The sequence below is a fragment of the Phocoena sinus genome, chromosome 8, assembly GCF_008692025.1.
Source record: "Phocoena sinus isolate mPhoSin1 chromosome 8, mPhoSin1.pri, whole genome shotgun sequence".
Classification (NCBI taxonomy): Eukaryota; Metazoa; Chordata; class Mammalia; order Artiodactyla; family Phocoenidae; genus Phocoena; species Phocoena sinus.
Genome location: NC_045770.1, coordinates 84,400,182 through 84,427,186, shown reverse-complemented (window position 1 = coordinate 84,427,186; position 27,005 = coordinate 84,400,182). Strand labels below are relative to the sequence as shown.

Sequence of the window (27,005 nt, the reverse complement as noted above, 5' to 3'; positions counted from 1 at the left end):
GTTCAAAGTGAGAAGAAAATAGAAATTGTTACTTTTTAAATACAAAGCATTGGATCAGAAAAAAGTTTAGTCACTAAAATGAGTGCCTGGAGAATAAAATTTAGTTGTCATTTCCTTTTTGTCAACCAGATAGTACCAGCATTAACAGAGTTGCTGACATTTTGAATAACTCGAGTATCCATCCAGATCCCAGGAGAGAGCCCAGTGAAGAGAGGAATGCAATTGCAAAGACTTTTTGTGATTCTTCTTTTCCCACAGAACATGTAAGTCAATTAAAAATATTGTGGAGCAGACCTTAGTGAGCTAATTCTACAGATATGTGTAGAACTGTGTGCATCTGGATGCTTTAAGACCTAACTGATCTTCAAAATAATATCAAGAGGGCAACATGGCACCATTTTTCACAATTAAGTTTGATGGAAAACAGCAGGAAAAAGTCACAGTGTATAAATCAAATAGATATAATCCAGCCTGTTTTGGGAAGGAGAGTGTGAGGTAGTGTATTAAGTACTTATATTTTTTAGTCACCTAAGTTTAGGAACAGTGGCATTTGAGCATTTATTTATTTAAACTATTAAAAAATAGTTCACTCATTTGAGCATTTAAAATTTTAATAGAAGATGCCTTAAATAATCTAATCAATAGAGTTCAGTTGTTTTTAATAGTGCTTAAGTTAATTTATATTATTTTGGGAAACTGACTATTGCAAAGGAAGAATTTGTCTATTTTAAATTATTTCTATTAAAACACAGTATGTGAAAGGATCAAATATTCATAAATATATCAAGTATGGATATAAATATTAAGCAAAGTATTTGTAGAGATTATTTGGCTCCAAGAGTCCATTTGTCATATGAAAAGCAAGTAACTACAACTGACAGATTTTTTTTTGGAAAATTTGTAAGTTTTTTAACTTAGTGTGCAAAACTTTAGTGCAAAAAAGACTGTATTATAAAAAAGGCTGTTATTTTTCAAAATCTAAAAAACAATTACAGGTATAACTGCTAAAAGGTAACCTAAAAAGTTTAGGAAAAATGACAAAAAAAACAACTGCATAGTCACTGTATATTTTAAATTTTAGAGATGCACATTAAACAACTTTTCCTTTAGCACATCTAAAGTGAAAATTATAATACTAACACAGCCTTAAGTAATAGGTTCTAACAGTACATTTAATTTCCATTTTTAAATTGGAGAAACCTCAAGATAGCATAACTCTCCCTTTGGGAAAGTTGAAACTAAAATCAGGATCTACCTTTTCCACCTTTGCATAACTGAGCTCAAAAACAAATCGTTTCAGCTTGATGTTCAAGTGTACAATCTTTAAACTATGGTAACTAAAGCGCAGTGGGCCGGGCACTGGGAAATCTAAGTTCTTACCTTGGCTAATTGGATAAGTCATAGAATCAAGGCAAAAACAAAAAGAAGCTTGAGTATCAAAGCTAGACACTCATTCTAATTGGGTTGAATACTTAATACTTCTAATTGTCCTGTTTCAAACAGTTTAAGGGTATGATGGAACATTTCACATCTCCCTTTCAAGCCCATTTTTATAATAAACCCAATAGGGAAGTTCTTTGTATCTGATTCCTAATGCCTTTTCTGTTAATTAATGTTAAGAATTTATATTTATAGAATTTAAAACTCTTTCGTAGAAGTATTCCCACAACAGTCCTACATCTTTAAAAACAGATGAGGCAGGGCTTCCCTGGTGGCACAGTGGTTGGGAGTCTGCCTGCCGACACGGGGGACGCGGGTTCGTGCCCCGGTCTGGGAGGATCCCACATGCTGCGGAGCGGCTGGGCCCGTGGGCCATGGCCGCTGAGCCTGCGCGTCTGGAGCCTGTGCTCTGCAACGGGAGAGGCCACAACAGTGTAGAGGCCCACATACCGCAAAAAAACAAAAAACAGGTGAGGCAGTGACACAAATGTGAAGTAATTTTCCAAACTCAGTAATTTTCCAAAGTCATTAGGAACACAGTCTGCAGTGGACTTTGACTAGGTATCTTGGCTCTTAGTTGCATGCTACATAACCTTCTCAATTTTCACAATATAAAAAATTTCTTCTCAAAATACTGGTGTATGTAAAACACTAAATGTCTGTTTAGCTAAGTGATTATCACTAGGCATCACGCACTATGCTATGTATCATTGTCCCAGCTGAACCTTGATTACCAATTAACATCTAATGTGAGACAAATTTAAAAGCAGATGAACTCTTGCCTAGTCTACTGAAAATGCTTTGATCCCTGGATTAAACCAGGCCAATCTAGTCTCTTTATGATGCCTGTTTACTTGCTTACATACACTTTTCTAAAATCAGGGGCTGTTGAATGACAGCTGGCAGGCCAAACGCAGCCGACTGCTTTGCTTTGCCTGTAGTTCTGTGGCTGCTTTTGTATTGCAATGACAGAATCAAGCAGTTGTGAGACCACTTGGCTCACAAAGCCAAAAAAATTTACTCTGGCTCTTTACAGAAAAAGTTTGCCAACTTCTGTTCCAAATGAAAAGTGAATTTTATGAAGACTTATAGCCAGAAAGGGAATATAAGTTCTTTACATTTTTCAACATATTTTTATGCATACTGTCCACATCAATCCTGTAAAATTCTGGGTAGTTATGAGCTAATCCACTTTTCCCCTACAGATCCAGAGCAACATGAAGAGTGTTTTTTATTCGTAGAGCAGGGGTTAGGTTGGTAGCCTGCTGCAATCTTGATTATACCCAGGAATGATGGGAGAGAGGGGCCAGAGTAAGCAAAGAAAGCCACTTATTTTACACAGCCAGTGATATTAGGTTCATTTAAGTTAAATTTTTTTTAACATCTTTATTGGAGTGTAATTGCTTTACAATGGTGTGTTAGTTTCTGCTTTACAACAAAATGAATCAGTTATATATACACATATGTTCCCATATCTCTTCCCTCTTGCGTCTCCTGCAGGCTTAAATAAAAAGGACTAGTACCAGGGTAGGGGAAGTTCTAGGCCAGAGTAGATCTTTTGAGCCAGGCAGAAAGAGGTTAGGAGGCAAGTGATTTTTATGAGAAGAAAAGGAAGGAGCAAAGATATGTGGGAGCACCCCTGTAACTAGAATTACTTCTGTAGGCTGCAAAACCTAAATTGAGCTAAATAGGACAAGTTTTATTAAGTGTAAACTTTAAAATTACATCTTGTTTCTCTCTACAGCCAATCCTTCCTGCCCCTCCCACCAAGTAGGTAAAGGGAAACAAACTAAAGCAGATATGTATAAATGTCTCCTTCCTTTTTCAAGATTAAGAGTCAAGGAATCAGGATTTTGGAAAATTAGGTGATTTGTACTTGATATCAAATGCACCAAAACGCTTCTAGCATTTTGTTGGCAAAACAGGACCATTATGTTATATAGATCATCAATCATTTTACTCCAAAATCAGTAGCAACCTACATTTAGATTTGGTCTATTTCTCTGTAACTATTCTCAGTAGTGCATGAAACTGACACACTGCCCCCTGCACTTAGGAAGCAGGTTCTCAGTGTTGCACAGATAACTAACATTCATTTTGGCCCTGTGAGCTACATGAAGTACACTGAACACTTATATGCCAGACATTATGAGAAATATACATTTATGCGCATTTTTATCTATTATGTTACTCTTTACAATAACAGCATTTTCTAACTAAAAGAAGCTGATGAGAAAACTGAGGCCCACAAAAGTTAAATGACTTAAGGTCTCTTGGTGGTCCTGTGCTGATACTTTTTTCATCTGTTATTTCATAGGAACATAGGCAATTAGACAAATAAGAACCCAGCATTACCCTAAGGATCAGAGGCTAAGACTCTGAGGGGACTGGCGGCTGACTAGAATTCTCAGGAACCAAAGAGAGCAATCCAAAAGTTCCCTTTAGGAAACTGAGGTTAAATGTAAACATTTAAACTCATTTTAAAAATTATTACTATATAATCTCACTTTGAAAACACAATGTTACAAATATGCCATTTTGATTTATCAGACTGGAAAAGATTTTAATGTAAGGCAGTACTCAAAGATCTTCACAAAGACTTAAGAACAAATGACATTCATTATAGCCTAATTCATAACAGTAACTGTTTTCCAACAACTTATATATTTAAGTATATTAAATTATGGAACATGGAATATGATGGAGCCATGCTCTTTCTAGAGGGAAATGTTAAAAATGTTTTTAACCCAACATAGAAAATGATATAAATATGATACAAATTTTTTGAAAGTGTATATATAGAGGAGTCCTGAATATTTACATCAAAATGTTTGATGGTGGCTGGAATCTTGGGAAATTTTAATCTAATTCTTATCCTATTCCATACCTCAAAAATATATTCCCTTTCAACAGAGGATTTTATCTGAGAATCTGATAAGTCCATAAAAGATTTTTTTCAAGAATTTTTGATAGGGATAAATTGGAAACAAATGTTAACAACAGCATAGTTAAATGATCACACATCCATAAGAAGTATTTTGCAGCCACTGATATTTGCTTACGAGAAACTTTAATGACCTAGGAAACAACTCACAGAGGGAAAAACTGAGATATAAAATTCTATAGAATGGTCAAATATGCTAATAGAAAGACTAATAGCAAATACCAAAATGTTGACAGATCTCTCTGGATAGTGGATTTCTAGTGATTTTTAGTTTCTTTACACTTTTCTCTATTTTCTAAATTTCCAGTAATTATTTTATAATCAGAAGAAACCTTAAAATGGAAAACTTATTTAACACGGTATTAGAAGTACAACCCAATGTGGTGCCTTGGAAACATGCCAACTTCCAAATACCTCATTGCTCTTTCCTGTTTCTCCAACAATGGTGCTCTGAAGCGTAAGAGGAAACATGAAGTAAAAGGCAGTTTTTATATGGCAGTTTACTTCCGTTAGCATTTTAAATTTTCCCCTGGCTTTGATAGAAGTTACAAAACATAGACATGTTTGGGAAGGGAAGGGGAGTAGAGGACAAAACAGATTTTTATCTGCATTGTTTTAAATATGTTTTCTTTCAATGTAAGCTTAAGACCTTTAAGGAAACGTTTGTAGTATTCCTGGAATACATTAGGGATCTTGAAGAGCTACTACATAAGCCTACAGATTCACATTTTATAGTTTTTTGGTGCCAAAATGACTAAGGTAGTTGTTGAAAATTAGCCAAGAAAACGGTAGCTTTTATCACATACTCATAATTGCAGAGGCTTAAGGATTTTCTTGAAACTTGATGATTGTTTAGAAAATGAGTAAAAATTTCAGTGGTAAAACAAGTTTGGTATTTCCTAGGTGAAAACAAAGCCTCTGAAATCAACCCTGCCACAAAGCCATTTTCAGGAAATCAAGATCAAAACCAATGGTTTGGCTGTGTCTTCTACTGGTGAAGATGACTGGCAGAGCTTGGTAACAAATCAAATAAATGAAATTGAAAAGTTTCTAAGCTCCGAAAATGACAACCTACCTAAAAAAAGAAAAGCAGAAGAGATGGTAGGAAAAACGGATTAAAATAATGTTGATAAATGCTTTCAGTGGTGAACTGACTTAATTGAAATATTGATGTGGTTTAGACCAGAACACGACTGTTACATCTAAAACTTTATAGCTGTAGTCAGTTTTCCAACTTTTTCTGTGATGAAACTGTGTTACTGTTAACGTTTTCTCTCAGTAAATGCTTCATTTAAGATAGCTAAGATTGCAAGGTTTGATGTTAGCATTGTTTCCCTTAATTAAATGTGTCTTTCCTCCATATACTCTTTCATCAAAGCTCTTGCTGCACACTCCAAAACCCTTCCTTACAGAATACAACTTATGTGTTATACAAAACAGACGTAGTGACCCTTTGTAATCTATTACTTTGTACGCTCTGAAGATTGTGATTTCTTTTAAATTTGAGACAATAACTATCCAGACTGTAGTCAGATTTCAGGCTATAATGTTTTACTATGATTTAGATCTTCCAAAAAGAACAAAATTATATAGCATAAAAATTCAGGTATCTGAAAGACTCAAAAGGCTGTTTTTCACTTTGTTCAAGTTTTGTTTCCAGGCATTAAGTGTGTCATAGAGTTGCTGCCATTGTTGTTTTCCAAATGTCCGATGTGTGCTATGACTGGAAAAATTAAAAACAAAGTTATTACTCAACCTTTTATCCTCTGGGTTTTTTTTTTGTTTTTGTTTTTTTTTTTTTTACAATATTACACACTTCTATCTAGTTAAAAGCAAGATTAAATATACACAGAAGACATAATGTAGAGTTGTAAGAATGATTAGAAGCTTATTTTTTAAAAAACCTTTATTTGCCATACTGATCCTAAACCATCTATTTTCCTGAACTACATAAACCAGACACGAAAGTCATTAATATTCTAGCCAGTACTGAGCCATTAAATGAAATGTGCTGGAAAATAGGACTCTTTCATTAAATAAGCTAATCACATTCAGTCTGAACTTTAATAAAATTATGATAAATAGCAACTATTTAACTACAGTCAACTGCTAACACCACCTTGGTTCTCTAAACATTTAAGTGAAATAGAATAAATTGTTCTACAAAATGCTGCAAAGTATTAAGTGTCTTACCTGACAACTACTTTTCTCTGGGTTTGATCAATTTTGCAGTAGACCATTTTAGTTCTTACCGCTGAAAAAAAGATGTTTTACATGACATGTTATATGGAATATTCCCAAGGAAAACAGCCTAAGGTATGAAGCTGTGACCAAGTAAACCATAATAAAACTTTACAGTTTTCCAACATTATTTTACAAACTGGCTCTTTGAATTTAATAACAAGCCCAGCAATGTAATGCAACCAAAAGGAAGGCCATGAATTTGTCCTCTGGTTGCTGCGCCTATCTATATTAAATATCACATACGGTTTTCATTAAGAATTCTGGCGTTCTCTGAAATCACATGGGGGCGGGGGGGGGGGGGAACGGGGCTAGTTTCTTAAGATATTATAATACATGTAGTTAATCTTAAAAGTCCTAATTAACAGTTAAACCACTTTATAATGTAATTATTGAGGAAGAAGGTGCTATTTCTAGGCCAATCATAAAAAATTGGTAATGGTTAATATTTGCAGATCATTTACTATGTGCCAGGCACTGAGCTGAGTGCTTTACCTGCATTAATTCATTTAACCCTCACAACCGGAAGACCTAGTCTCAAACACAGGTCCAATACTAAAATCTAGGCTCTTAACCACTGTGATATACTGCCTAAAGGTCTTTGTTCTACATGACTTCAAGGAATAGACACACACCAAAAACCACATAGCTCTTTATGTTCCACTGAACTTTCACTACGCTACAAATATAATCTTCTAATCTACTAAGCTCAGTTTCAAGATTAAAAATCTTTAGTTTCATGGGGTAGGAAGAGAAATTCTAGGAAAAAACAAAAATGTTCCAATTGCCTTACCATCAATAACAAATGCTTCAACATCATCAGCTCCAATCTGAAGTTCTTGTTGCATTGTGTCAAAAGAAATTTCTTTATTTTCCACTGCCATTCCCATAAAAGTAAGTAGTCTCATTTTTGCCATATTCTGTTCATGTAGTAGGCCTGAGTAACACAGTAGTGAAGCCAGATGAGTATCCATACTAATTACAGTCCTGCATGATTACAACTCTTGTGTAAAATCGTGGAATTCACTGTGTTTGGGCACTTATACAGAGTAATTTTCACAAAGCTTCTTATATTTACAAACCATAAACTAACCCCATAATTAAATTATGAAGCAGTTAAAATTATTTTTCTATAACTACATTTCTTTATTGCTTCAGTGCCACAGGTGATAGATTCAAAGTTAAGAATGAGCTATAAAATGGTATTTTTAGGCCCTAAGTTTTATACATTTTACATTTTTAATATTTATTTATATATTTTAGGAGATAAAGTATACAAAGTACATTTCGTAAGAACATTCTCATTTAATTGAATTAAACTTACTTTTACTAATGGCTCTCCATTTAAACACAAGATTCCTTATCTACTTACTATTTGTTCTGTGTCTGAGTTACTGGCAAACATGGAGTTTTAAAATATTTTAATATACATTCACTTATGAAAATATTCCATTTCCCTTTAGACCACTTTGGACTTAATACTTAAAAACCAAAACTGCAGAAGTGTATTTAACATTTATAGGTTTAAAATGGTTAGTACTAGATAAAATTAACAGTGATACCTGTTCTTTTAAGGCAAAAGTAGAAAAACTATACAAATAATCAAATTTTGCCTTATAATAAAACATTCTGCTACAATTATTCAGATCACAAACAACTGTTAAACCTTAAAGGAACAATGAACTACCTAGTCCCGATCCTTTCACTTTAAAAAAACAATAAAACTGAGTAAAGAGATTAAGTGATTTACTTTTTAATAACAAGGTGGCAGTACTAGGCCTAGAAAAGAAGTTCATTTATAAAATAAATAACTAGAAATACAAATACCTACAAATCCTGAATATCCAAATTACCTATTCCTAAATAGAAGCTGCATTATAACACAAACATACTTGATGCTATTTCTTAAATACAAAAACAAGTTTCTAAAGTTAATTTAGAAATATTTAACATATTCCTTTTCTCTGAACTTGCAACTTCTGTAAACTCAGCAAATGACCAATCACATACCCTCTAGTAATTAAGAGCCTCAAGTTTGTACTGTTAAAAAAGTTCTAAGCACATTTAAAATTTACAACATTCAGAATATTAGCAGAAGACTAGGGAAGCCCATTAATATAGGACATAATTGTTAATTAGCTGTAATTATGATGCAGGCTTTCTATTTGGCACAGATTCAACAAAAACATGATCACCATAACTCAAATGAATGAGGTACCCAAGTAAGTACTGCTAACCGGGTTTAATGGAAATCTACAAGCATCAAAAAATCAATTAGTGCACATTAACCCTAATTAACAAATGCAAATTAGATGCTGATTAACTTTCCGAAGCAAGAAGGCAGCAACTGGATAACACCAGATTACATGTGGACATGTTAGGGCAACTCAGCTGACACAAGATAGTGCTACTGTTGGCCCAAGTTGTCAGTGTTAATAAGTGTTCTGAGATAAACTGATGCCACCTGTGGAACCTAGACATTTGTAACCAGACTTTCAGCTGTAATAAATGTTTAATACATCTAAAAACCAAAAATAAACATTTAGTAAGATGTTTTCCCAGAAACATCTTTCACAAATTTCCAATAAATGGTTGCTAATTTGCACAGACTGCGAGAAACAAAAGGAATCTGATTTCTGGTTTGCACAGAAATTCTATTATGTTTTTTCTATCACAGAGAATACTAAAGATTTTTCTCAATATTTGGCAATATAAGAAAATTCCTTAACATTACCAGTTCAATGGACATATTTAGTCCTCTTTTAATATGATAAAATGATAGAAACTCCTAAAATTTTTAATATATAATTTAAAATACTCTTGAAATTAGATTTGTTTTACTGCTACGCCCTGTGCAGTGACAAGCTTACCGTAAATCAAAAAACTTAGAGGAATGAAGATTGTTTCTAGAATGAATTATGTAAAACCATGATCTAACACGTAGAAACCTGCATTTAAAAACATTTCAAACTGATGTTTAAAGTAAAACAGAACCAAACTTAAAGCCTTTAGGACTCTTGTTCTCAAAATCAAACTATTATGCTAGTGAAGTCTGAGTTTAGACTTGTAGGAAGCTGTGCTTTGTTTCATGAAAGTAGAATATTACCTTCAAAGAGTAAGTCACAGTGTTGTGTCATATTTCAATTTTAAAGTTATAAAAAAATCTAATTTTATGGAAACATTTATTCATTACTAATATGTCAAAACCTTAATGCAGTAATAAAAAAATGTGCATCATTGAGCAATTTCTGCATTGTCACTGACCCCTGTCTTAAAATGCTGCAATATAGAAAACGTAATTTTAATGCATGCAATAGCTTATGAACCAGTGCTCCTTTGAAACAGTCAATTACACATCAATGGGGGAGTGTCAAAGTGTTAATTACTACTCCTTTTTCTTTGGTGCCTAAATAAAGAGGTTGCTGACATTAACATTCCATCACATAGCTTCATGCCAGGAAACAAATTAACTGGGACAGAATGTGGTTTTCTGGGTCTAGTGCACCTGGCAAAGCATTCAACACAAACACACTTGCATCTACTTTATCTTGGTGTATTTCAAACACCTTATTATGTTCAGAATAATTCAATCTTCCCAATTCCAATGGCTGCACAAAATTTACAGGTGACAGGAATTAATGATTACCAAATTGAGGACTAATAGTATAATCAAAGTAGATTATAAATGTATTCTTTATCTACACTTCAACCAACCAGGAAAACTAAATTCAATTTTAATATGGAAAATATAACTAGTCTCTAATGTGTTCTGATTACAGCCCAGTAGAAAAACAAAGCACCTTAGCTTTAGTTGACTTCACTCTCAAAAAATGGGTAGTTTTGGGCTTCCCTGGTGGCGCAGTGGTTGGGAGTCTGCCTGCCAATGCAGGGGACACGGGTTTGAGCCCTGGTCTGGGAGGATCCCACATGCCGCGGAGCAGCTGGACCCGTGAGCCATGGCCGCTGGGCCTGCGCGTCTGGAGCCTGTGCTCCACAGCAACAGAGGCCGCGATAGTGAGAGGCCCGCGCACCGCGATGAAGAGCGGCCCGCGCTTGCCACAACTGGGGAAAGCCCTCGCACAGAAACGAAGACCCAACACAGCCAAAAATAAAATAAATAAATTTAAAAAAAAAAAAAAAAAAAAGGGTAGTTTTAGAACAATTTAAACCTGTTCAACTACAGATTTTCTAAGTTTTCCCTTTTTAATTTTAGCATGATAAAAACATGCTCCAGAAGGAAAATATTGAATATATACTATGCAGTTTGCTCAATGAGGATAACATTCAATTCGGCAACATTTACTGAACTCTGTTGGTCTAGAAAGAAAGCTCCAAGATAAAAATCATAAACCTTAAACTTACTATGCTGTCTTCAACAAACTGTAGTTAGGAAAATTTCTCCTATCACACAAAATCACAACTCCATTTCTAACTCTATCTTCAGCTTCACGTAGATGTGCTTAGCAACACAGTGTATATATATACTTCTATAATTTGTTAATGGGGGGAGGGGGAGAACCAAGTATAAAAGACTATATTAGAAGGAAAAAAGCTATTTGCTACAAATGTGACTATGGCTTTTTAAAAGAAGTACCAAAAATGTAAATCACCAAGCATCTAAGGAATAAGATCTTTTACACCACTGGTTAGGGTAACCTACACACAAGGCCATGATCATATTTGCTGGATCTTTCATTCCTCTCTCTCTCTCTACCCCTCCAAAGAAAAATCCCCACAACTTACCAAGTGAATCAATGAAGTCTTTATTATTCTGATAAAACTTGACATATGATGCCAATTTAGCACTCACAAAAATGGTTAAAAGCTATACAGATAAACACAAAAAGACAAAGATACAATATTCAATACAGAATTAACATTTATACTCAAGATACTTTTAAGACATTGACTCCCAGCAACAAGACTCCACATTTCCTTCAAGCAGAAATTTCAATCTGATCAAATTACCATCTAAATTTGCTTTCATTAAAACTCATTTAGATGAAAGAATCAGTAAATACAGTGTCCTCTAAACGATCTACCCCAAAAGATGGTGGAAATGACAGTACAAATAGAAATAATCCAAAATGTATTTATAATTGCACTTGAAAAGTACGTTCATCTGTTTTTTAAATATCAGATTTATCTTTCTAATTGGGGATAGCTGACACTATACACTAAGAAGAAATCTGTATTCTCTAAGTTCATAATGGGCAGGCAAGGGAGATGAAGGAAAGGGAGGAAGAACAGGAGGCATGTGTTTGGTGGCTGGAGAAAAGCTGAATTCTAGTCCTAAATTTCAGTCTGTTCCTGATACAAAAATGAATATAGTTCTTCTCTTTCTAGATTTCTCTAAGAGTCATGTTCATTAATACAAAGAAGTAGAGTTACGGTTCAGTATGTTAGATTTAGGAGAAAATATTTTTAACATTAAGGATAAACTACTTACATCATGAATAAGCTCGCCTTCCAAAAACTTGACTGGTTTTAAAGTAAGAAGATGGTCAAAAAGAAATGCATTTGGGTCTTTCAATGCTCGCACAATACACCTTAATTGGAAAACAAAAACCCAAGCTCAGAGTCTTGAAATTCAGGTACTTTTCATTGCCTTTGCAGACTGCAAAATATATTCAATTAAGTAAAATATCTATGAGTTCAATATACACTGCATTAAAAAAGCTACTAAACTGGGCTTAAAACAGGCCAATAAATCTATCAGTGATGTCCATTTTAATAAAATTACTTGTAGAGGGACTTCCATGGTGGTCCAGTGGTTAAGAATCCACCTTCCAATGCAGGGGCTGCGGGTTTGATCCCTGGTCGGGGAACTAAGGTCCCACATGCTATGGGGCAACTAAGCCTGTGCCCTCAACTAGAGAGCCCGTGTGCCGCAAACTAGAGCCCACGTGCCACAACTGACGAGAAGCCCATGCGCCCCAATGAAAGATCCCACATGTGGCAACGAAGATCCCACGTGCCACAAATAAGACCCGACACAGCCAAAAATAAATAAATTTTTAAAAATAGTTACCATAGACAAAAACAGCTGGAGAGAAAGCACCACCAAAGTAATCAAAGAATAAAACAGCACCAGTATTTTTTTACTATTTATGCCAGACACTAAGGTAAGTGCTTTAACATGTATTACTTCATTTCATCCTCACAGCACCCTGAGAGACATGGTATTATCATGCCCATTTTATCAATGATGGAATAACCCTATAAAGAAGTTATCATAATTTCCATTTCATAGATTTAAAAAACTGACTATTCTTATTGCCACTAACTAGATCTAGGACTGTTTGAAGCAGTTATTCCCATTAGCAATGGGCTAATTTTTACAGAAAGCCACCAGCCTTTCCCCATCTACGTACCTTAGTATTAAGGTAAAATCAACCCAAGATTAGGTTCTACTACTCAGGTTGGGAACCCCCACTGCAGCAATACCCCAAAGAGCAAACACCATGTGGCTATTTCACATGCATTCTTTGGTTTCTTTCAATACCAAATCTTGAATTTTGGTATCTACATTAGAATCCTCATGGCGCACATGGTATCAAATGGCTTTGGATCACTGGTAGATGCAAACATGACTTCAGCTATATGACTGAACGGTGTAGCTCACCTCTACCCTGTTGACAGTCATCATTGGAACACTGTGTTTAACGTTACCTGTGGGCATCAACTCGAGCCTGGGAAGCATTGTCTTCCGTGTAACTTCCTAGCAATTCCACCATGACTTTTGATGCAGCATCACTAAAAAGAAATACAGCTTTAGGAATTTCACAGTATCATTACTGCTATCCATTCATTCAAAAATATTTACTAAGTGCCAGGTACTGTGTTGATGATACATATAATGGTGACCCAGAGACACAGTCCTCCACTATGGAAAAAGTCATGGAACTTTCCTTCTAGGAGGAAAGAGAGACGACTAAGGAAAAATAACAAGTAAGTGCCATAAAGCAAATAAATGGTGATGTAATAGAGTAACAAGAGCAGAGACAGGAAAGAGGAGGCTACTTCATATAGAATGAGCAAGGAAAGTCTCTCTGAGGAAATGACATGTAAGCTGAGATCTAAAGAATGTAAAATAATTGGCCATGAAACGTACTAGAGGTAGAAGGTGGGGGCTGGATGAGCTTCCAGGCAGAGAAGACCAGGTATAAAAGCCCTAGGTGAGGAACTTCGCTGGTGGTACAGTGATTAAGAATCCGCCTGCTAATGCAGGGGACACGGGTTCGAGCCCTGGTCCGGGAAGATCCCACATGCCGCAGAGCAACTAAGCCCGTGTGCCACAACTACTGAGCCCGCATGCCACAACTACTGAAGCCTGCGCACGTAGAGCCCGTGCTCCGCAATGAGAAGCCACTGCAACGAGAAGCCCATGCACCGCAACGAAGAGTAGCCCCTGCTCGCCACAGCTAGAGAAAGTCCGCGTGCAGCAACGAAGACCCAACGCAGCCAAAAATAAAAAAAAATTTTAAAAAAGCCCTAGGTGAGAAAAAGGTTTTGTGTCTGAGAAACTGTTAGGATAGTACAGCTGAAGTTGAGCCAACACCAGATATTTAAATAACTCCACTAATGATATCCTTCCAATTGAATCATCCTTAGAATTATGTAGATGATCAATTTTAACTGCAAAGTACAAAATAATTAAATGCATTCTCTCAATCTGAACTCTTTGTAAATGTTTATCTTCACCCTTCATTTCTTCCTTTAAACTGATGAATCTTCAGCCAGTTACAGAAAGCTTAACAGTTCCCCACCACCTTTTTTCATTTTCTAAAAGCCCTTCTTTCCCCCCACATCTGGATTCAACCTGGGTAAAATCAGTAAGAGCTATACTATTTATTTTAAAAACTTAAATGATATTCTAAAACTCCCCCACAAAACCAGGATTCAATTAAATTATTATCTTGCACCACACTGCAAGCATAGGCACACTTTCCAGTTTTAACAACCATAGTATACTTCAGTCTAATACATCTTATCAGTTAAAGAAATCTGAATTCACAAAGATCAGATAAAATGGTCCATTTAAAGTGCACAATATCTGACATATAATGAGGACTCAGAAGATATTACACAATTTGCACTCATCAACCACCAATATAAACATAATCATGAAGGGGGCACCCATAAACGTAAGCACTCTTACTAAGAGGGCAAGGCAACTCTCAGAGTTCTATTTAGAAGCAGAAACAAACAAACCAACAAAAAGCCAAACAACCACCAAAAAACAACCATTTTCTGTGTACTAGACAAAAACCAAATCTTAAAATTTAAATCAGCAGCATGACAGAAATTTGAATGAGCATCCTTCCCTAGTTCCTTAAGTGTAGGTAGCATTCATCAACTCAGGGCCCATCACTACCAACAGATTGGGAATACAATGGTTGACAGACAAGGTTCCTAGCCTTCACTGAACCTAAAACCTCATAAACCTTTTAACCAAGTGTGTGAAGCGCCATGATAAAAGTACAGGGTGGGCTTCTCTGGTAGCGCAGTGGTTGAGAATCTGCCTGCCAATGCAGGGGGCATGGGTTCAAGCCCTGGTCTGGGAAGATCCCACATGCCGCGGAGCAACTAGGCCCATGAGCCACAACTACTGAGCCTGCGCATCTGGAGCTTGGGCTCCGCAACAAAGGAGGCCGCGACAGTGAGAGGCCCGCGCACCGCGATGAAGAGTGGCCCCCACTCGCTGCAACTAGAGAAAGCCCACGTACAGAAACGAAGACCCAACACAGCCAAAAATAAACAAATAAATAAAATTAAAAAAAAAAAAAAAGTACAGGGTGCTGTAAATATGGGAGGAGCATTTCAGGCAGAGAAAAGGAGTTGAGTGTAGTTCTAGACCAAACATAGGCAAACTTTCCATGAAGCACCAGGCAATAATTATCTTAGGCTTTGCAGGCTATCTGGTTTCTGCCGCAACTACTCAAGTCTAGGCAAAAGCAGCCACAGATGATACATAAATGATAAGTATGGGTGCATTCCAATAAAATTTTATGGACACTGAAATTTGCATTTCATATAATGGTCACAATTCAAAAAATATCCTCCTTCTTTGATTTTTTTTGTCAACCACTTAAAAATGTAAGTACCATTCTTAGCTTGTAGGCCATATAAAAACAGGTACCAGCCTCTGGTCCAGACTGGGAAAGAGCATGAGTGCTTTTGCAGCTGACACAGGTTCACTATGTCTAGGGTATGATATACCAAGAGGAAGGGTATAGGGTCATGTGTATGTGAGAAAGAGGGAGAGAGGGGGAGAGAAATGGAGGGAGGGAATAATCCATACAAAGAAAACAAAGTTTCTGTGGTTTGTCACTGCCACCATACAAAACTGGCAAGAGGATTATTATCACATTCACCAAGCCCATGCTACTGCAATAAACAGGAGCCCATGTCAGAAAGGACTTATATGCCAAACTAAGAATTCTGTACTGTATGCTAAAGAAAATGTAAACCTAAAGAATGATAGGCTGAAAGTTTTGTTTCACAAAACCGCTGTAGAGAGAATAAACAGAAGACCACTTCAACATGTCTTGCTTAGGAAAACAGAAACTAATTTAGGGGGAGAAAACGATAAATTCATTTTGGTCACATTGAGTTTGAGGCAACTATGGGCCACATCTAAGTAGAACCAGGTAGAAAGCAGTTGGACATAAGGGTCTGAAGCTCAGAAGAGAAGCCCGGGTTGAATGCCTCTGGGAAGGGCATACACTCTAGTTCCATAAACCACTTCATACTGCCTTAAGTCACTGCTTCTTACATCCACTGCTTTTGCAACATGTTCATTTTTCAGAAATATTCATTTAGCCCTTATATACTAAGTACCTACTCATGTCAGACACTGTTCTAATAATGAAGAAAAAGTTCCTGCCCTTGGGAAACTTACATTCTAGAGGGGACTGACACATAATAAACATGAAAATATAGCATGTCAGTTACTAATAAGTGTAGTGGGGCTGATAATAAAATAGGGATGAGGGGAAAAAAGCAATGTGAGGGTAAGGGAATACTGTTATTTTTACCGATAGCCAGAGAAGGTCTTTCTGATGAGGTATAAATTGAGCAGATTCGAAGAAGGGAGGGAGCCACAAATGAGGTGTGAATGAAGCAAAGAATCTAGACACGTGCCCCAAAAGCCAACTGAAGGAAGTGTTTCAAGAAGGAAAGAGTGATCACCTGTGACAAATGCTGCAGACACTTCCTAATATGTTAACATTAGGGTATGTCTAGGAGAGCACAAGATGGGTAATGATGTCTTATCTCAATTTCTCTGAGAATTAGCTTTGTAATTCTTTGTAATTACCTTAGTTATTTCCTTTTTACACAGAAAAGACTGAGGATCTACTAAATAGCAATTAGAGAAATCATCCAATGAGTAGTCATCAACTCTGATAAGCACTAGACATTCAAAGGGAAACAGTAACACTCATCATTTTAAATTACTGTACCAGAAAAAAGACTAACTTTTTATTTTATTTATTTTTTTGCGGTACACGGGCCTCTCACTGTTGTGGCCTCTCCTGCTGCGGAGCACAGGCTCCGGACACGCAGGCTCAGCGGCCATGGCTCACAGGCCCAGCCGCTCCACGGCATGTGGGATCTTCCCGGACCGGGGCACGAACCGTGTCCCCTGCACGGCAGGCGGACTCTCAACCACTGCGCCACCAGGGAAGTGCAGACTAACTTTTTAAAGATGAGCTTGAAATGAAAAGGATGATAGGAATAAAATATCCAATATTTACTGAGTGCTTTCTCAATAAGGAAACCACTATTTTAAGAACTTCATGTGTACATTAGCTTATTTAATCTTTTCAACAACCTTATGAGGTAAGTACTACTATTATATCCACTCTGAAGTTGGAAACTGAGGTACAGAGATTTAGTGTCATATACAAGTAAGAAAGCCAAGATTTGAAATCCCAGTAGTTTTATTCCACAGCCTGCACATTTATAGCATATGTTAAAATATGGACTCTTTCTCCAATAGCTTTTATGCCCTCCCCATTTGAGACTGTCCAATATAAAACTACCTACTCTTAACAGTTACTGACAACTGGCTAGAATGCTGCCACAAGTGTGCTAGCATGTAACAGACAGTAGCCACTGATACAAAATGAAATAGGCTATTAATGCAAGATTCCCTATTTAACTTCTTTTATAATAAAATGCTGCAATTTTCACAACAAAAATATAATTTCCTCTTGTATTGTTAAATGTAAATGATCTGCAAAAACTTTACATTACTTTAACATAACAGAAACATTAATCTTATTGATCGTCTCTAATATATAAACACCCTAGCACTGAAAGCAACTATAAAAATTGTTGCAATAAAACTAAACCGAAGGGCATCCCTGGTGGTGCAGTGGTGAGAGTCCGCCCTGCCGATGCAGGGGACGCGGGTTCATGCCCCGGTCCGGGAAGATCCCACATGCGCGGAGCGGCTGGGCCCGTGAGCCATGGCTGCTGAGCCTGCGCATCTGGAGACTGCGCTCCGCAACGGGAGAGGCCACAACAGTGAGAGGCCCACATACCGCAAAAATAATAATAATAATAAAAACTAAACTAAAGACTGATTACTTTTCCTAAAAGTTTTTAACCACTATGTGAAAAGAGAAATTAAAAAGCCAGGTCAAAATGGTAGGATTATCCTTCAACCCTAATTCTAAAAACTGGGCCAAATATATCATTTGGTAGCATCCATAAACTGGATGAAGAATAAATATTTTGGGCATGAAGTTTGCTGGGCTGAATACAAGCCTTAGAAACTCAAGACCTTGCAAAAGCACAATTAAGTACCATTTAGTACAGTCTATTGCAAAATTTCATCTCAGGGGCACTGTTATTTATATTAAGAGACTCTGACTCTGACTATGACTGATAGACTCTCACCACCATTAAACGAAAGTGATAGCACTACCCTATACTAAGACATCAAAGCACCATTAAATAACTTAGTCTAATATTACACACAGCTTTGGGATTAACAGTTGTACCATTTTTAGAACAAAAGCAAGTTTTGCTTTTTAAAAAGTATAAAGATGGGAAAGACTATTTTAAACTTTGCAGTTATCTTTAATTTAGTAGGTGAAATTTACAGAAAGAAATTTATAGCAACTCCTTAGAGAACGAAGTAGAGCAAAATCACTTATCCTACCTGTCCTTAAAAAAGTCTCAACTACTTATATTGCCATTATGTTTTAAGTCAGTACGTTAATTCTGAATACCTTTTCTTACAATCCACAAGTGCCTCATAAAGTAGCCTTAAAAGGGTGTGTTTTTTCTCAGTGGTGAGGTTCCAGTCAGAAATCCATTTTCTAACCTACAACGAGATTGACAAAAAGGAGAAAATTTAGTGACACAGTGAACATATTTTCACAATTTAAAAGATAACATTTAGAAGACATATTTGCTTATTTGAGCTCTAAAACTATACTTCTTATAAGGAGAACAAGTATTTCACATGGTAACTCACTTGATCCAGCTCAGTTGGAATATACTGGATGGCCCCACAAGATGCTGCCACTTTAATGAGGCTGCAATATACTGTATATCTTACAGGAGTATTCTTATCCATCCCATGGAAAAGGTTGCTTAGCCTGGTTAAGAAACAAATAATAAAACAATGCTGGAGATCAGTAACTATGGTAACTAAATTGAGATTATATGTTCTGACAACAAACTTGAAAGGGATACTATTAAGAACGCCACATTACACGGAGGGAAATGGTGCACAGGAGAGTTAAGTGACTTGTCCAAAGACACACCACCAATAAGTCACAGGTGACAGTCAAGTTCTAGAATTCTTGCTTTTAACCATTAAATGACAGTAACATGAAGAGCCCCTTGAAAAACTGGGCCTCTTCCAGTTCTTAACTTACAACTGCAGTCTCAGAGATGGGCGTTCACCTTCCCGAAATTTGACCAGTTTCTCACACAGGCTTTCAATCAGAGCTTCTTGCTTATCTGCTTCCAGGATCAACAGGAGGGATACCACACTGTTCATCACACTTTCAACATCTACACAAGTATGGATGACACAACAGTGATATTATAATATTTAATGTATCTTGTTAAACATGTATTTCCAGTGTTTTAATACACCAAAAACCATTAAACATAAAACACTTAAAAGGTACTCTGGCTACTGTAAAGCAGTTGTAAAGAACACCTTTCCTTCAATGGTGTGCATTATACCAAAAAACATAGTGCACATGAATTCAAACTAAACCAGCTCTGTTGTATAGTTATCATTCAGAAAGCAACTCACACATTTTATTGAAGGACGAAGTTACTACCCAAGATTTGGTTTTCAACCAGTAAAACAGAAGACTGATTTACATGTCTATGTAGTATACAGTTTCAATTTTACTAGCAAGATACTAATTGTACACCAAGTTTAATCTCAAACCTTAACTAGAGATTTTAGGACTCCCAATTTTCAAAATTTCCCATTTTATCTCAATAAATAGGGAATCAGCCAAATAATTAAATCAGCTTTTAGATTACCTGAAATTGTATTCCATCTCATATTAATCTAAACCTTATGAAAAGATTCATTTTTTCCTTCAGTTCATTCTGAAATTACCAGTATTTACCATGTGCAATAACACTCAAAAAACATGTAAAAAAGATGTTTTATCAAAATAGGCTTATTTCATGAGTAAAACAGATGAGAATAAACTGAAAGTGTGTGCAAAGATTAAAAACAGTGCTTAAAAGTTCTAAGGTCTAAAACAAAACAAATATAATTCACATGAAAGTTTTAAAAGTAGGTCCTCTATGATTAGTAAATATTACAAAAAATTAAAGACAAACCTTTATCATCTTCTTTCAGACATACATCACAGGCTTCAATAATTTGAGCTAAATCTACATGAAGTCCACCTTCTGAGTTCTCTTCTGAAATTTCAGCTCCTTTAGATTTCAAATAAGCTCGAAGCTCAGCAGCCTGTTGAATCAAATAGGGTTGCTATATATATCTATAAAACGAACTATGAATCAGAAATCACAAGATTTCAAACCATTCTGACGTATTTCTAAAAAAATAAAATGTAAACATAGCACTTAATGATAACTTTAAATTATGTTAAAGTGCCTTTCCCCCAGCTCATCCACCATCACAGCCCCACAGGTTCTCGTCAACAAGTGGCTACACAGACCCACTATAACCCACACTGATCACTGTCAAATTTCCCTCATATCACCTATATATCCTGCTGGACTTCCAGTATACAGCAAAAACCTTTCTACTATAACACAAAGCTTTTTTTGGGAGGAGGAGTGGGGAAAGGGAATAACTGATCTGATTTCTTTTAAAGAAGTTTTATTGCTCTCAGGTCTACATAACACAATACTTAAAAAAGTTACAGACATTACCCTGGCAAGAAAGTAATCATTCATTAATTAAATGTTTGAGGACCTATCTAAGATAAGGGCTGTGGGAGACACAAAGATAAAAAGGTGATGCCTTTGAATGTCACCTTGAATAAAATGTTTCTATCAAATAGCATCTACGATGTAATTACTCTTTTAAAATGCATACCTGGATCAGAAAGCACTTTTGGATCTATAAAAACATAACTATAGTACTACATCCAGATATTTAAATATTTTCTACTCTAATGCATATATAATATTTAACAACTTATTCTTCTGAGGACTTGGTATTTATGGCAACCACACATGAATGCAAACAGTGTTTAAGATAATAAAATGAAGAACTGAAATGGAGATGTAGGGATACCATTAGTAAATATGTAGGCATCACATTTCTAAACCCACAAATATGTCTGGCTACCTAAGTGTATTAAAGCTGTTGCTCTGATGGTGCTATCATTTCAGATAACACAGTAACTTCTCATGAATTGGTATCATAAACAAGATTTCATAAAACAAACCTCACCATATCAGAGTGCACAAAAACATCACTGCATATTTCTCTATGAAGGAAACATGGTATGGTTACCCCCTACCCCACAAAGGCATCTGTTCAGTTCCTGCTTTGTACCCACAAAGCAAACTATTCAATCAACAGTTTATTGTTTTCATCTGTCATCCTTACCGGCCACAGGTGGTTATGGAGTGGTAAAAGCAAAGAAAAGGAAACAAGGACTCTGACCGCCACTTAACTCTAATCAGAGAATATGACCAAAGTTTAACTCCCAAAGCAGTCACCTATTTACTGTGAAACAAGAACATTAGCATAATCTAACTAGAAATGACACTTTAAAACTAATATAATCAATGACAAGAACTTCCTGCATCTACAAACCCTCTTCTATGTTAGGAAAAAAAACCACTTTTTTTCAGTCACCTAATAGCCAATTGCTGATAACGTGATTCTATTCCTACTCAGGCCTTTTTTTCCTTCCACATCTTCTTTTCTAATTATGCTCAACTCATTCCCTAGCCTTTTTTTCCCCCCATTTTTCTTTCCCCTTCTTCCTTTGCTCTTCAGGACTGAAGGTCTGCATTTCTACCAAGGTGGGGGGGAATCACATCTGCAATTCTAAAAGTTATCTTAAACTAGTACTGATATTTTCTCTTCTATCGAAACCAAAATTTCCATGTTAGTGGAATAGCAGAAAAATACAAAATGACAACTCTTAACGACTTCACAGAATAGTTTTCAGTTCTGCAAAATTAGAGAAAATCATTTCAAGTTTAGTTTAACTCCCACCAACTAAAGTTTAACTTTTGTTATGGGGAAAATGAGAAGCATGAGCCATGCAAACCAAAGAGCAAACCCCAAACAGAAAATTTTAAAATATTAAGATTTGTTCACCAAGTGTATGCCTCAAAGTATGAGGATGGAATTGACGTTATGCGTTCAGGTTACAGAACTCTCACTCTTGCTCAAGTAAGAATGTAAAATAGGGCCTACGTATAAAATAGGCGTCACCTGTGCCCTTGTGGTCACAATAATAACATAGCCATTTTGATCTTTAGTACCAAATTATTTTTCCCTGAACTGCTTACGCCGTCTAAAGATTCGCCACCTCCCACGCCGGATGTGGCTGCATTTGGAGGACGGAAGCAGATACGCTCCGCAATGAGTCAAAAAGTACCGTGTCGACAGACAGCAGTGACTCCAGGCTGGAAGAGTCCCGACGCCGACCAGGAAATTGGCCGTCAGGCCTCGGGCCCAGCACAGGGAGTGCTGGCTGGCGGGCAACCCCAGGCCTCCAGGAACGCGCGCCCCTGCCTCGCGGCCTCCGCACTCCGAGGTGTGGAGGACTGAACCGCGGCTCTCGGCTCCGGGGCGGGCTCCGCGGGGCGGCGTCCCGCTCGCCCGGCGCTGGCTCGGCCCCGACTCGGTCCTTCACACTTCTGAGCCTCCCCTACACCCCACCCTGGCGGCATCCGCCTTCCGGGAGCATACCTGATCTTCCTCGCTGATGTCGATGAACGCCGGGACGCTCATGGCGAAGGCTGGAGCACTTAGAACACTCGGCCCTCAAACCACGCTGACCGGAAAAAAGGAGCTGGGCCGCGCGCCGGCGCCTCACAACCGCTTCCGGGTCAGCCTGCGCGGGTCTTGCGGGGCGGGGTCACCAGGACGGGCGAAGCCACGGAGACCAATCGCAGCGCCCGCTCTGTGGGGCGGGGCCGGGCGGTGGCGGAAGCGGAAGCGGAACGAGCCCTACGGGCTGCCTTCCTGCGTGGTCTCTCGTCTCTTCCAACTCTGGTAGGTGGGGTGTGGTCTGTGTTCCGTATTATCGCCCCGCTTGCGCCTCACGGGGACCACCTACCCTTTTGAAATTTGGGTGCGATTTTTTTTCGAGTTATAATTTAACCCACATTTCAGCCTTTATTGAGGGACTAGCTAGCAGGCAGGCAGTGCTCTCTACCCCGGGGACAGCAGTAGTTTTCAAAATAAGCTCCCCCACGTGCAGCTTACATTCCATTGGGGGCACACAGAACACAAACAGTACAAAGTAATTAGAAACGCAGCCCTGAATAGTGTAGTGTTTTACAGCACAGACTCCAGAGTTGAATTTCTTGGGGTGGAATCCCTGCTGCACCATTTGATGGATGTGTGATTTGGGGCAGTTGCTTAACCGCTGCTTTCCAGCTTCTTCTGGAAAAATTAGATCAAGTACTTAACTCATGGCGTTGTTCTGAGGATTAAGTAAATTAATACATAAAGCAATTAAAACACGGTGAGCTCTAGATGTATTAGCTGTTATTCAGTAGTTATGTCAATTAGCACCAGTAAAACAACAGAGAAAGGGGTGGTGTGTGTATGAGTGTGCGTGCATGCCATTTTAGATAGAGTAAGCAAAGAAAATGGCTCACATGTCATTGAGAAGTGAAGGAAATGAGGAAAGTACCAATGGAGAAATCTGCAGGAGAGCTTTTCATGCAGAAGACAGCAAGGAAAGGACTCGAGGCAGGTGCAAGGAAACCTGCAGGCTGGATTTGAGGAGGAGAGGAATAGATGAGATAGCCATGGCCAAATCATTGTCTTGTAGGCTATAATAAAAAATTTGGTTTTGACTTTAACAAGCCTCTAACAGGTTTTGAGCAGAGGAGTGAGGAGGTCAAACAACTTTTCTTGTAAAGGATCACTCTGGCAGGTGTGTTGCAAAATGATATAAGTTGAGCAAGGGCCCAAGTAGGGAGGAAACTGGTTAGAAAGCTATTACAGAGACAGAGCAAGAGAAGATGGTGGAGTGGTGGTGAGAAATTGATTGAATTCTCGATGGTAAAACTGATAAGATTTACTGACAGATCAGGTAAGGGGTGAGAGAAAGAGGAACTCAAGGGGATTCCAAAGTTTGGCCTGAATTCAAGCCAACGCCTTCTAATATTCTGGGGCAGACTGTCTACTTGCAGTAATTGCAAGCTTGCTTCTTATTTGAAAAAGCAAGAAAAACAACATGGAGGCCTTGATACGCACCCAAGATGGGTATTGTTTAGGAAATTAGGGAAAATTAAGTTTAAAAAAAAAATGGGAAACTCAATAGTAAGAAAGAGAACAACCCAGTTTTAATGCAAATCAAAAACATGATAAGATACCACTACACACTTACCACAAAAACTAATTTAAAGAAAACAATACCAAGTCCTAATAAGGATGTGGAGCAACTGGAACTCTGATAAATTGCTGGTAGGAATGCAAAATGGTAATAGTAATCAAGATAGTGTGATACTGACATCAAGGTAGACAGATCAAAGGAAGAGAAAAGAGAGCTCAGAAATAGACTTACACGTGGTCAATTGATTTTTGCCTAAGATACAAAGGCAGTTTAATCTTTTAAACAAATGGTGCTGGAACAATTGTATATTCATATTTGAGAAAAATGAAACTGAATCCATACTTTTACCATATGGAAAAATGAACTTAAAATGAATCTTAGACCTAAATATAAAATCTAAAACTGTTAATTAAACTTTTAGGAGAAAACGCGGAGGAAAATTTTTGTGACCTTGGGTTTGTGACCAAAGATTTTTTAGATACATCTCTGAAGGACATGATCCATGAATGAAAAGAAATTGGCAAATTGGACTTCATCAAAATTAAGAACTTCTGCTCTCTGAAAGACACTTAAGAGAATGAAAAGACAAGCCACAGACTAGAAGAAAACATTGGCAAATTACACATCTGGTATGGACTTGTATCCAGAATATATAAAACACTTTCAAAACTCAATAAGAAGGGAATTCCCTGGTGGCCTAGTGGTTAGGATTCCAGTCTTTCACTACAGTGGCCCTGGGTTCAATCCCTGGTCCCCTGGTCGGGGAACTGAGATCCTGCAAGCTGCGCAGCCCAGCCAAAAAAAAAAAAAAAAAAAAAAAACAACCCACAGGTGAATGGATAAACAAATTGTTATATATTCACATAATGGAATACTGCTGTGCAATAAGAAAGGATGAACTATTGATACATGTAACAATATGGATGAATCAAAATAATTTGTTGTGTGAAAGAAGCCAGACATACTGTATGATTCCACTTATATAAATCTCTAGAAAATACAAACTAATCTTAAGTGGCAACACTATAGATTGTCATTGCCTGGATGAGGGGGACTAATATTCATTTAAAAATAATATCTTAGATCTAATTGGTTTTTAAATGAGTCAAAAAATTTTAGCTCTGTTTTGTTAAAATAAGTGTGCTGTGGACTTTTGTTTTCCTTTTTAAAGGAGACAAATCTCCCTTAACTTAGACAAGTGGTATAAGGAATATTGTCTATTCTTCTATATATGGCATATTCCATATGTTCCAAATGTTTCAGATAAAAAAGTTTGGAGCCAATTGAAGAAATCTGGAGCCAGTTGAAATTTGAGCTGGCCAATTTTAACTTGCTCCTATGCCCAAAATAAAATACAGGTCAACTGGTGTGTTAAAGGCAATAAAATAAGAGTTGTCGTTTATACTGTCACAATAGCAACCTGTTCTTATTGTATCATATTCTTAGTTTCTTAAAAACATATCTAGGCACTTTCAAAAAATGAATTAGTACCAAGATGTTGAATAGGTCCTCTATCTTCTGAAAGACAATATTCTCTAGCTGATTTTTTTAACCTGAAAAATACAGCTAAATATTTATAGTTTTTCTTTACTGTTTAGTTTGTCTGCTTTCCCTCTAGTAATATCTCCTTGTTCTTTCTGATGAAAAATTCTGGAAAACCTGGATTTAGCTCTATTTTTAATTGTCTTATGTGAAAGGACCATATTAATATATTCACCTGAAATTTTATAATTGGACAAAAACTACATTGTTTTGCAAGAAGAATGCATTGCATGATATTGATATCCAAAATTTGTCTTCAAGTATATATCAAGTATCTCAAAACTATAGAATTATTCATCTGATAAATAAAAGTATATTTTTCTACTAAAATAGTACATGTAGTTGATTACCTAAATAGTAATGCTATATTTTAAAGGGTAACCCGTTCAAAATGGGCATTATTTATAATAGTTAATCATCGTCCTTTTACTGAATCAATATCCTGGGAGCTTTGAGAAGGCGGGAATGTGTTCATTATTTCATTCCTTTGCTTATGGAAGTGGCTGATACAAAGAAGGAGTAATAAATATTTGTTATATTAGTGAATGATATCATAAAAGTTAACTAACTAAATTGACATATGTTTGATATGTCAGATATAAAGCAATGATATCCGATCATTGCTTTAAATTTTGAATGAAAAATAGATGATTACAACATTCTAGAAAGACATGGAAAAGAGTGGGGGAAAAAAGTGTGGCACAGACTGCTGCCACTTGTCAGCCTGCTATCCATCCTCTTATTCCTTAGTAGCAAGTCCTCCCTATAGTGTAGATGAACCCTTCCATGCAACTAAATGAATGAACCCTTCCATGCAATGAACCCTTCCATGCAAC

General features: G+C 36.9%; 2 protein-coding genes and 1 long non-coding RNA gene across 4 annotated transcripts in view; 2 read left to right on the top strand and 1 right to left on the bottom strand.

Annotated features, from left to right (window-relative positions):
* The window catches only part of CCDC73 (coiled-coil domain containing 73), a 142,449-nt gene extending 136,680 nt beyond the window's left edge, over nucleotides 1-5,769 (top strand). Inside the window, exons 17-18 of the mRNA XM_032640053.1 lie at nucleotides 130-263; nucleotides 5,288-5,769. Of these exons, the coding sequence (XP_032495944.1) occupies nucleotides 130-263; nucleotides 5,288-5,503 (350 nt within the window). The 3' untranslated portion in view covers nucleotides 5,504-5,769. The remainder of the gene's footprint in view (nucleotides 1-129; nucleotides 264-5,287) is intronic.
* A 144-nt stretch (nucleotides 5,770-5,913) lies between these two features.
* On the bottom strand, nucleotides 5,914-23,183 carry EIF3M (eukaryotic translation initiation factor 3 subunit M). Of its 2 annotated transcripts, none has more exons than XM_032640055.1 (11): nucleotides 23,028-23,183; nucleotides 20,462-20,594; nucleotides 19,525-19,663; nucleotides 19,119-19,242; nucleotides 18,871-18,965; nucleotides 13,298-13,381; nucleotides 12,075-12,174; nucleotides 11,369-11,450; nucleotides 7,419-7,562; nucleotides 6,578-6,638; nucleotides 5,914-6,107 (listed from the first exon to the last, which is right to left on the bottom strand). In XM_032640055.1, the coding sequence occupies exons 1-11, from the start codon at nucleotides 23,067-23,069 to the stop codon at nucleotides 5,987-5,989; spliced, it is 1,125 nt and encodes a 374-aa protein (XP_032495946.1). In that variant the 5' UTR covers nucleotides 23,070-23,183; the 3' UTR covers nucleotides 5,914-5,986. The 2 variants fall into 2 exon arrangements, with proteins under 2 accessions (XP_032495946.1, XP_032495945.1); XM_032640054.1 differs by having other exon boundaries at nucleotides 20,462-20,615; nucleotides 23,028-23,151.
* An 88-nt stretch (nucleotides 23,184-23,271) lies between these two features.
* Nucleotides 23,272-27,005, top strand: part of LOC116757779 — a 30,579-nt gene continuing 26,845 nt past the window's right edge. The window contains exon 1 of the long non-coding RNA XR_004351076.1: nucleotides 23,272-23,333. This is a non-coding gene — a long non-coding RNA (uncharacterized LOC116757779). The remainder of the gene's footprint in view (nucleotides 23,334-27,005) is intronic.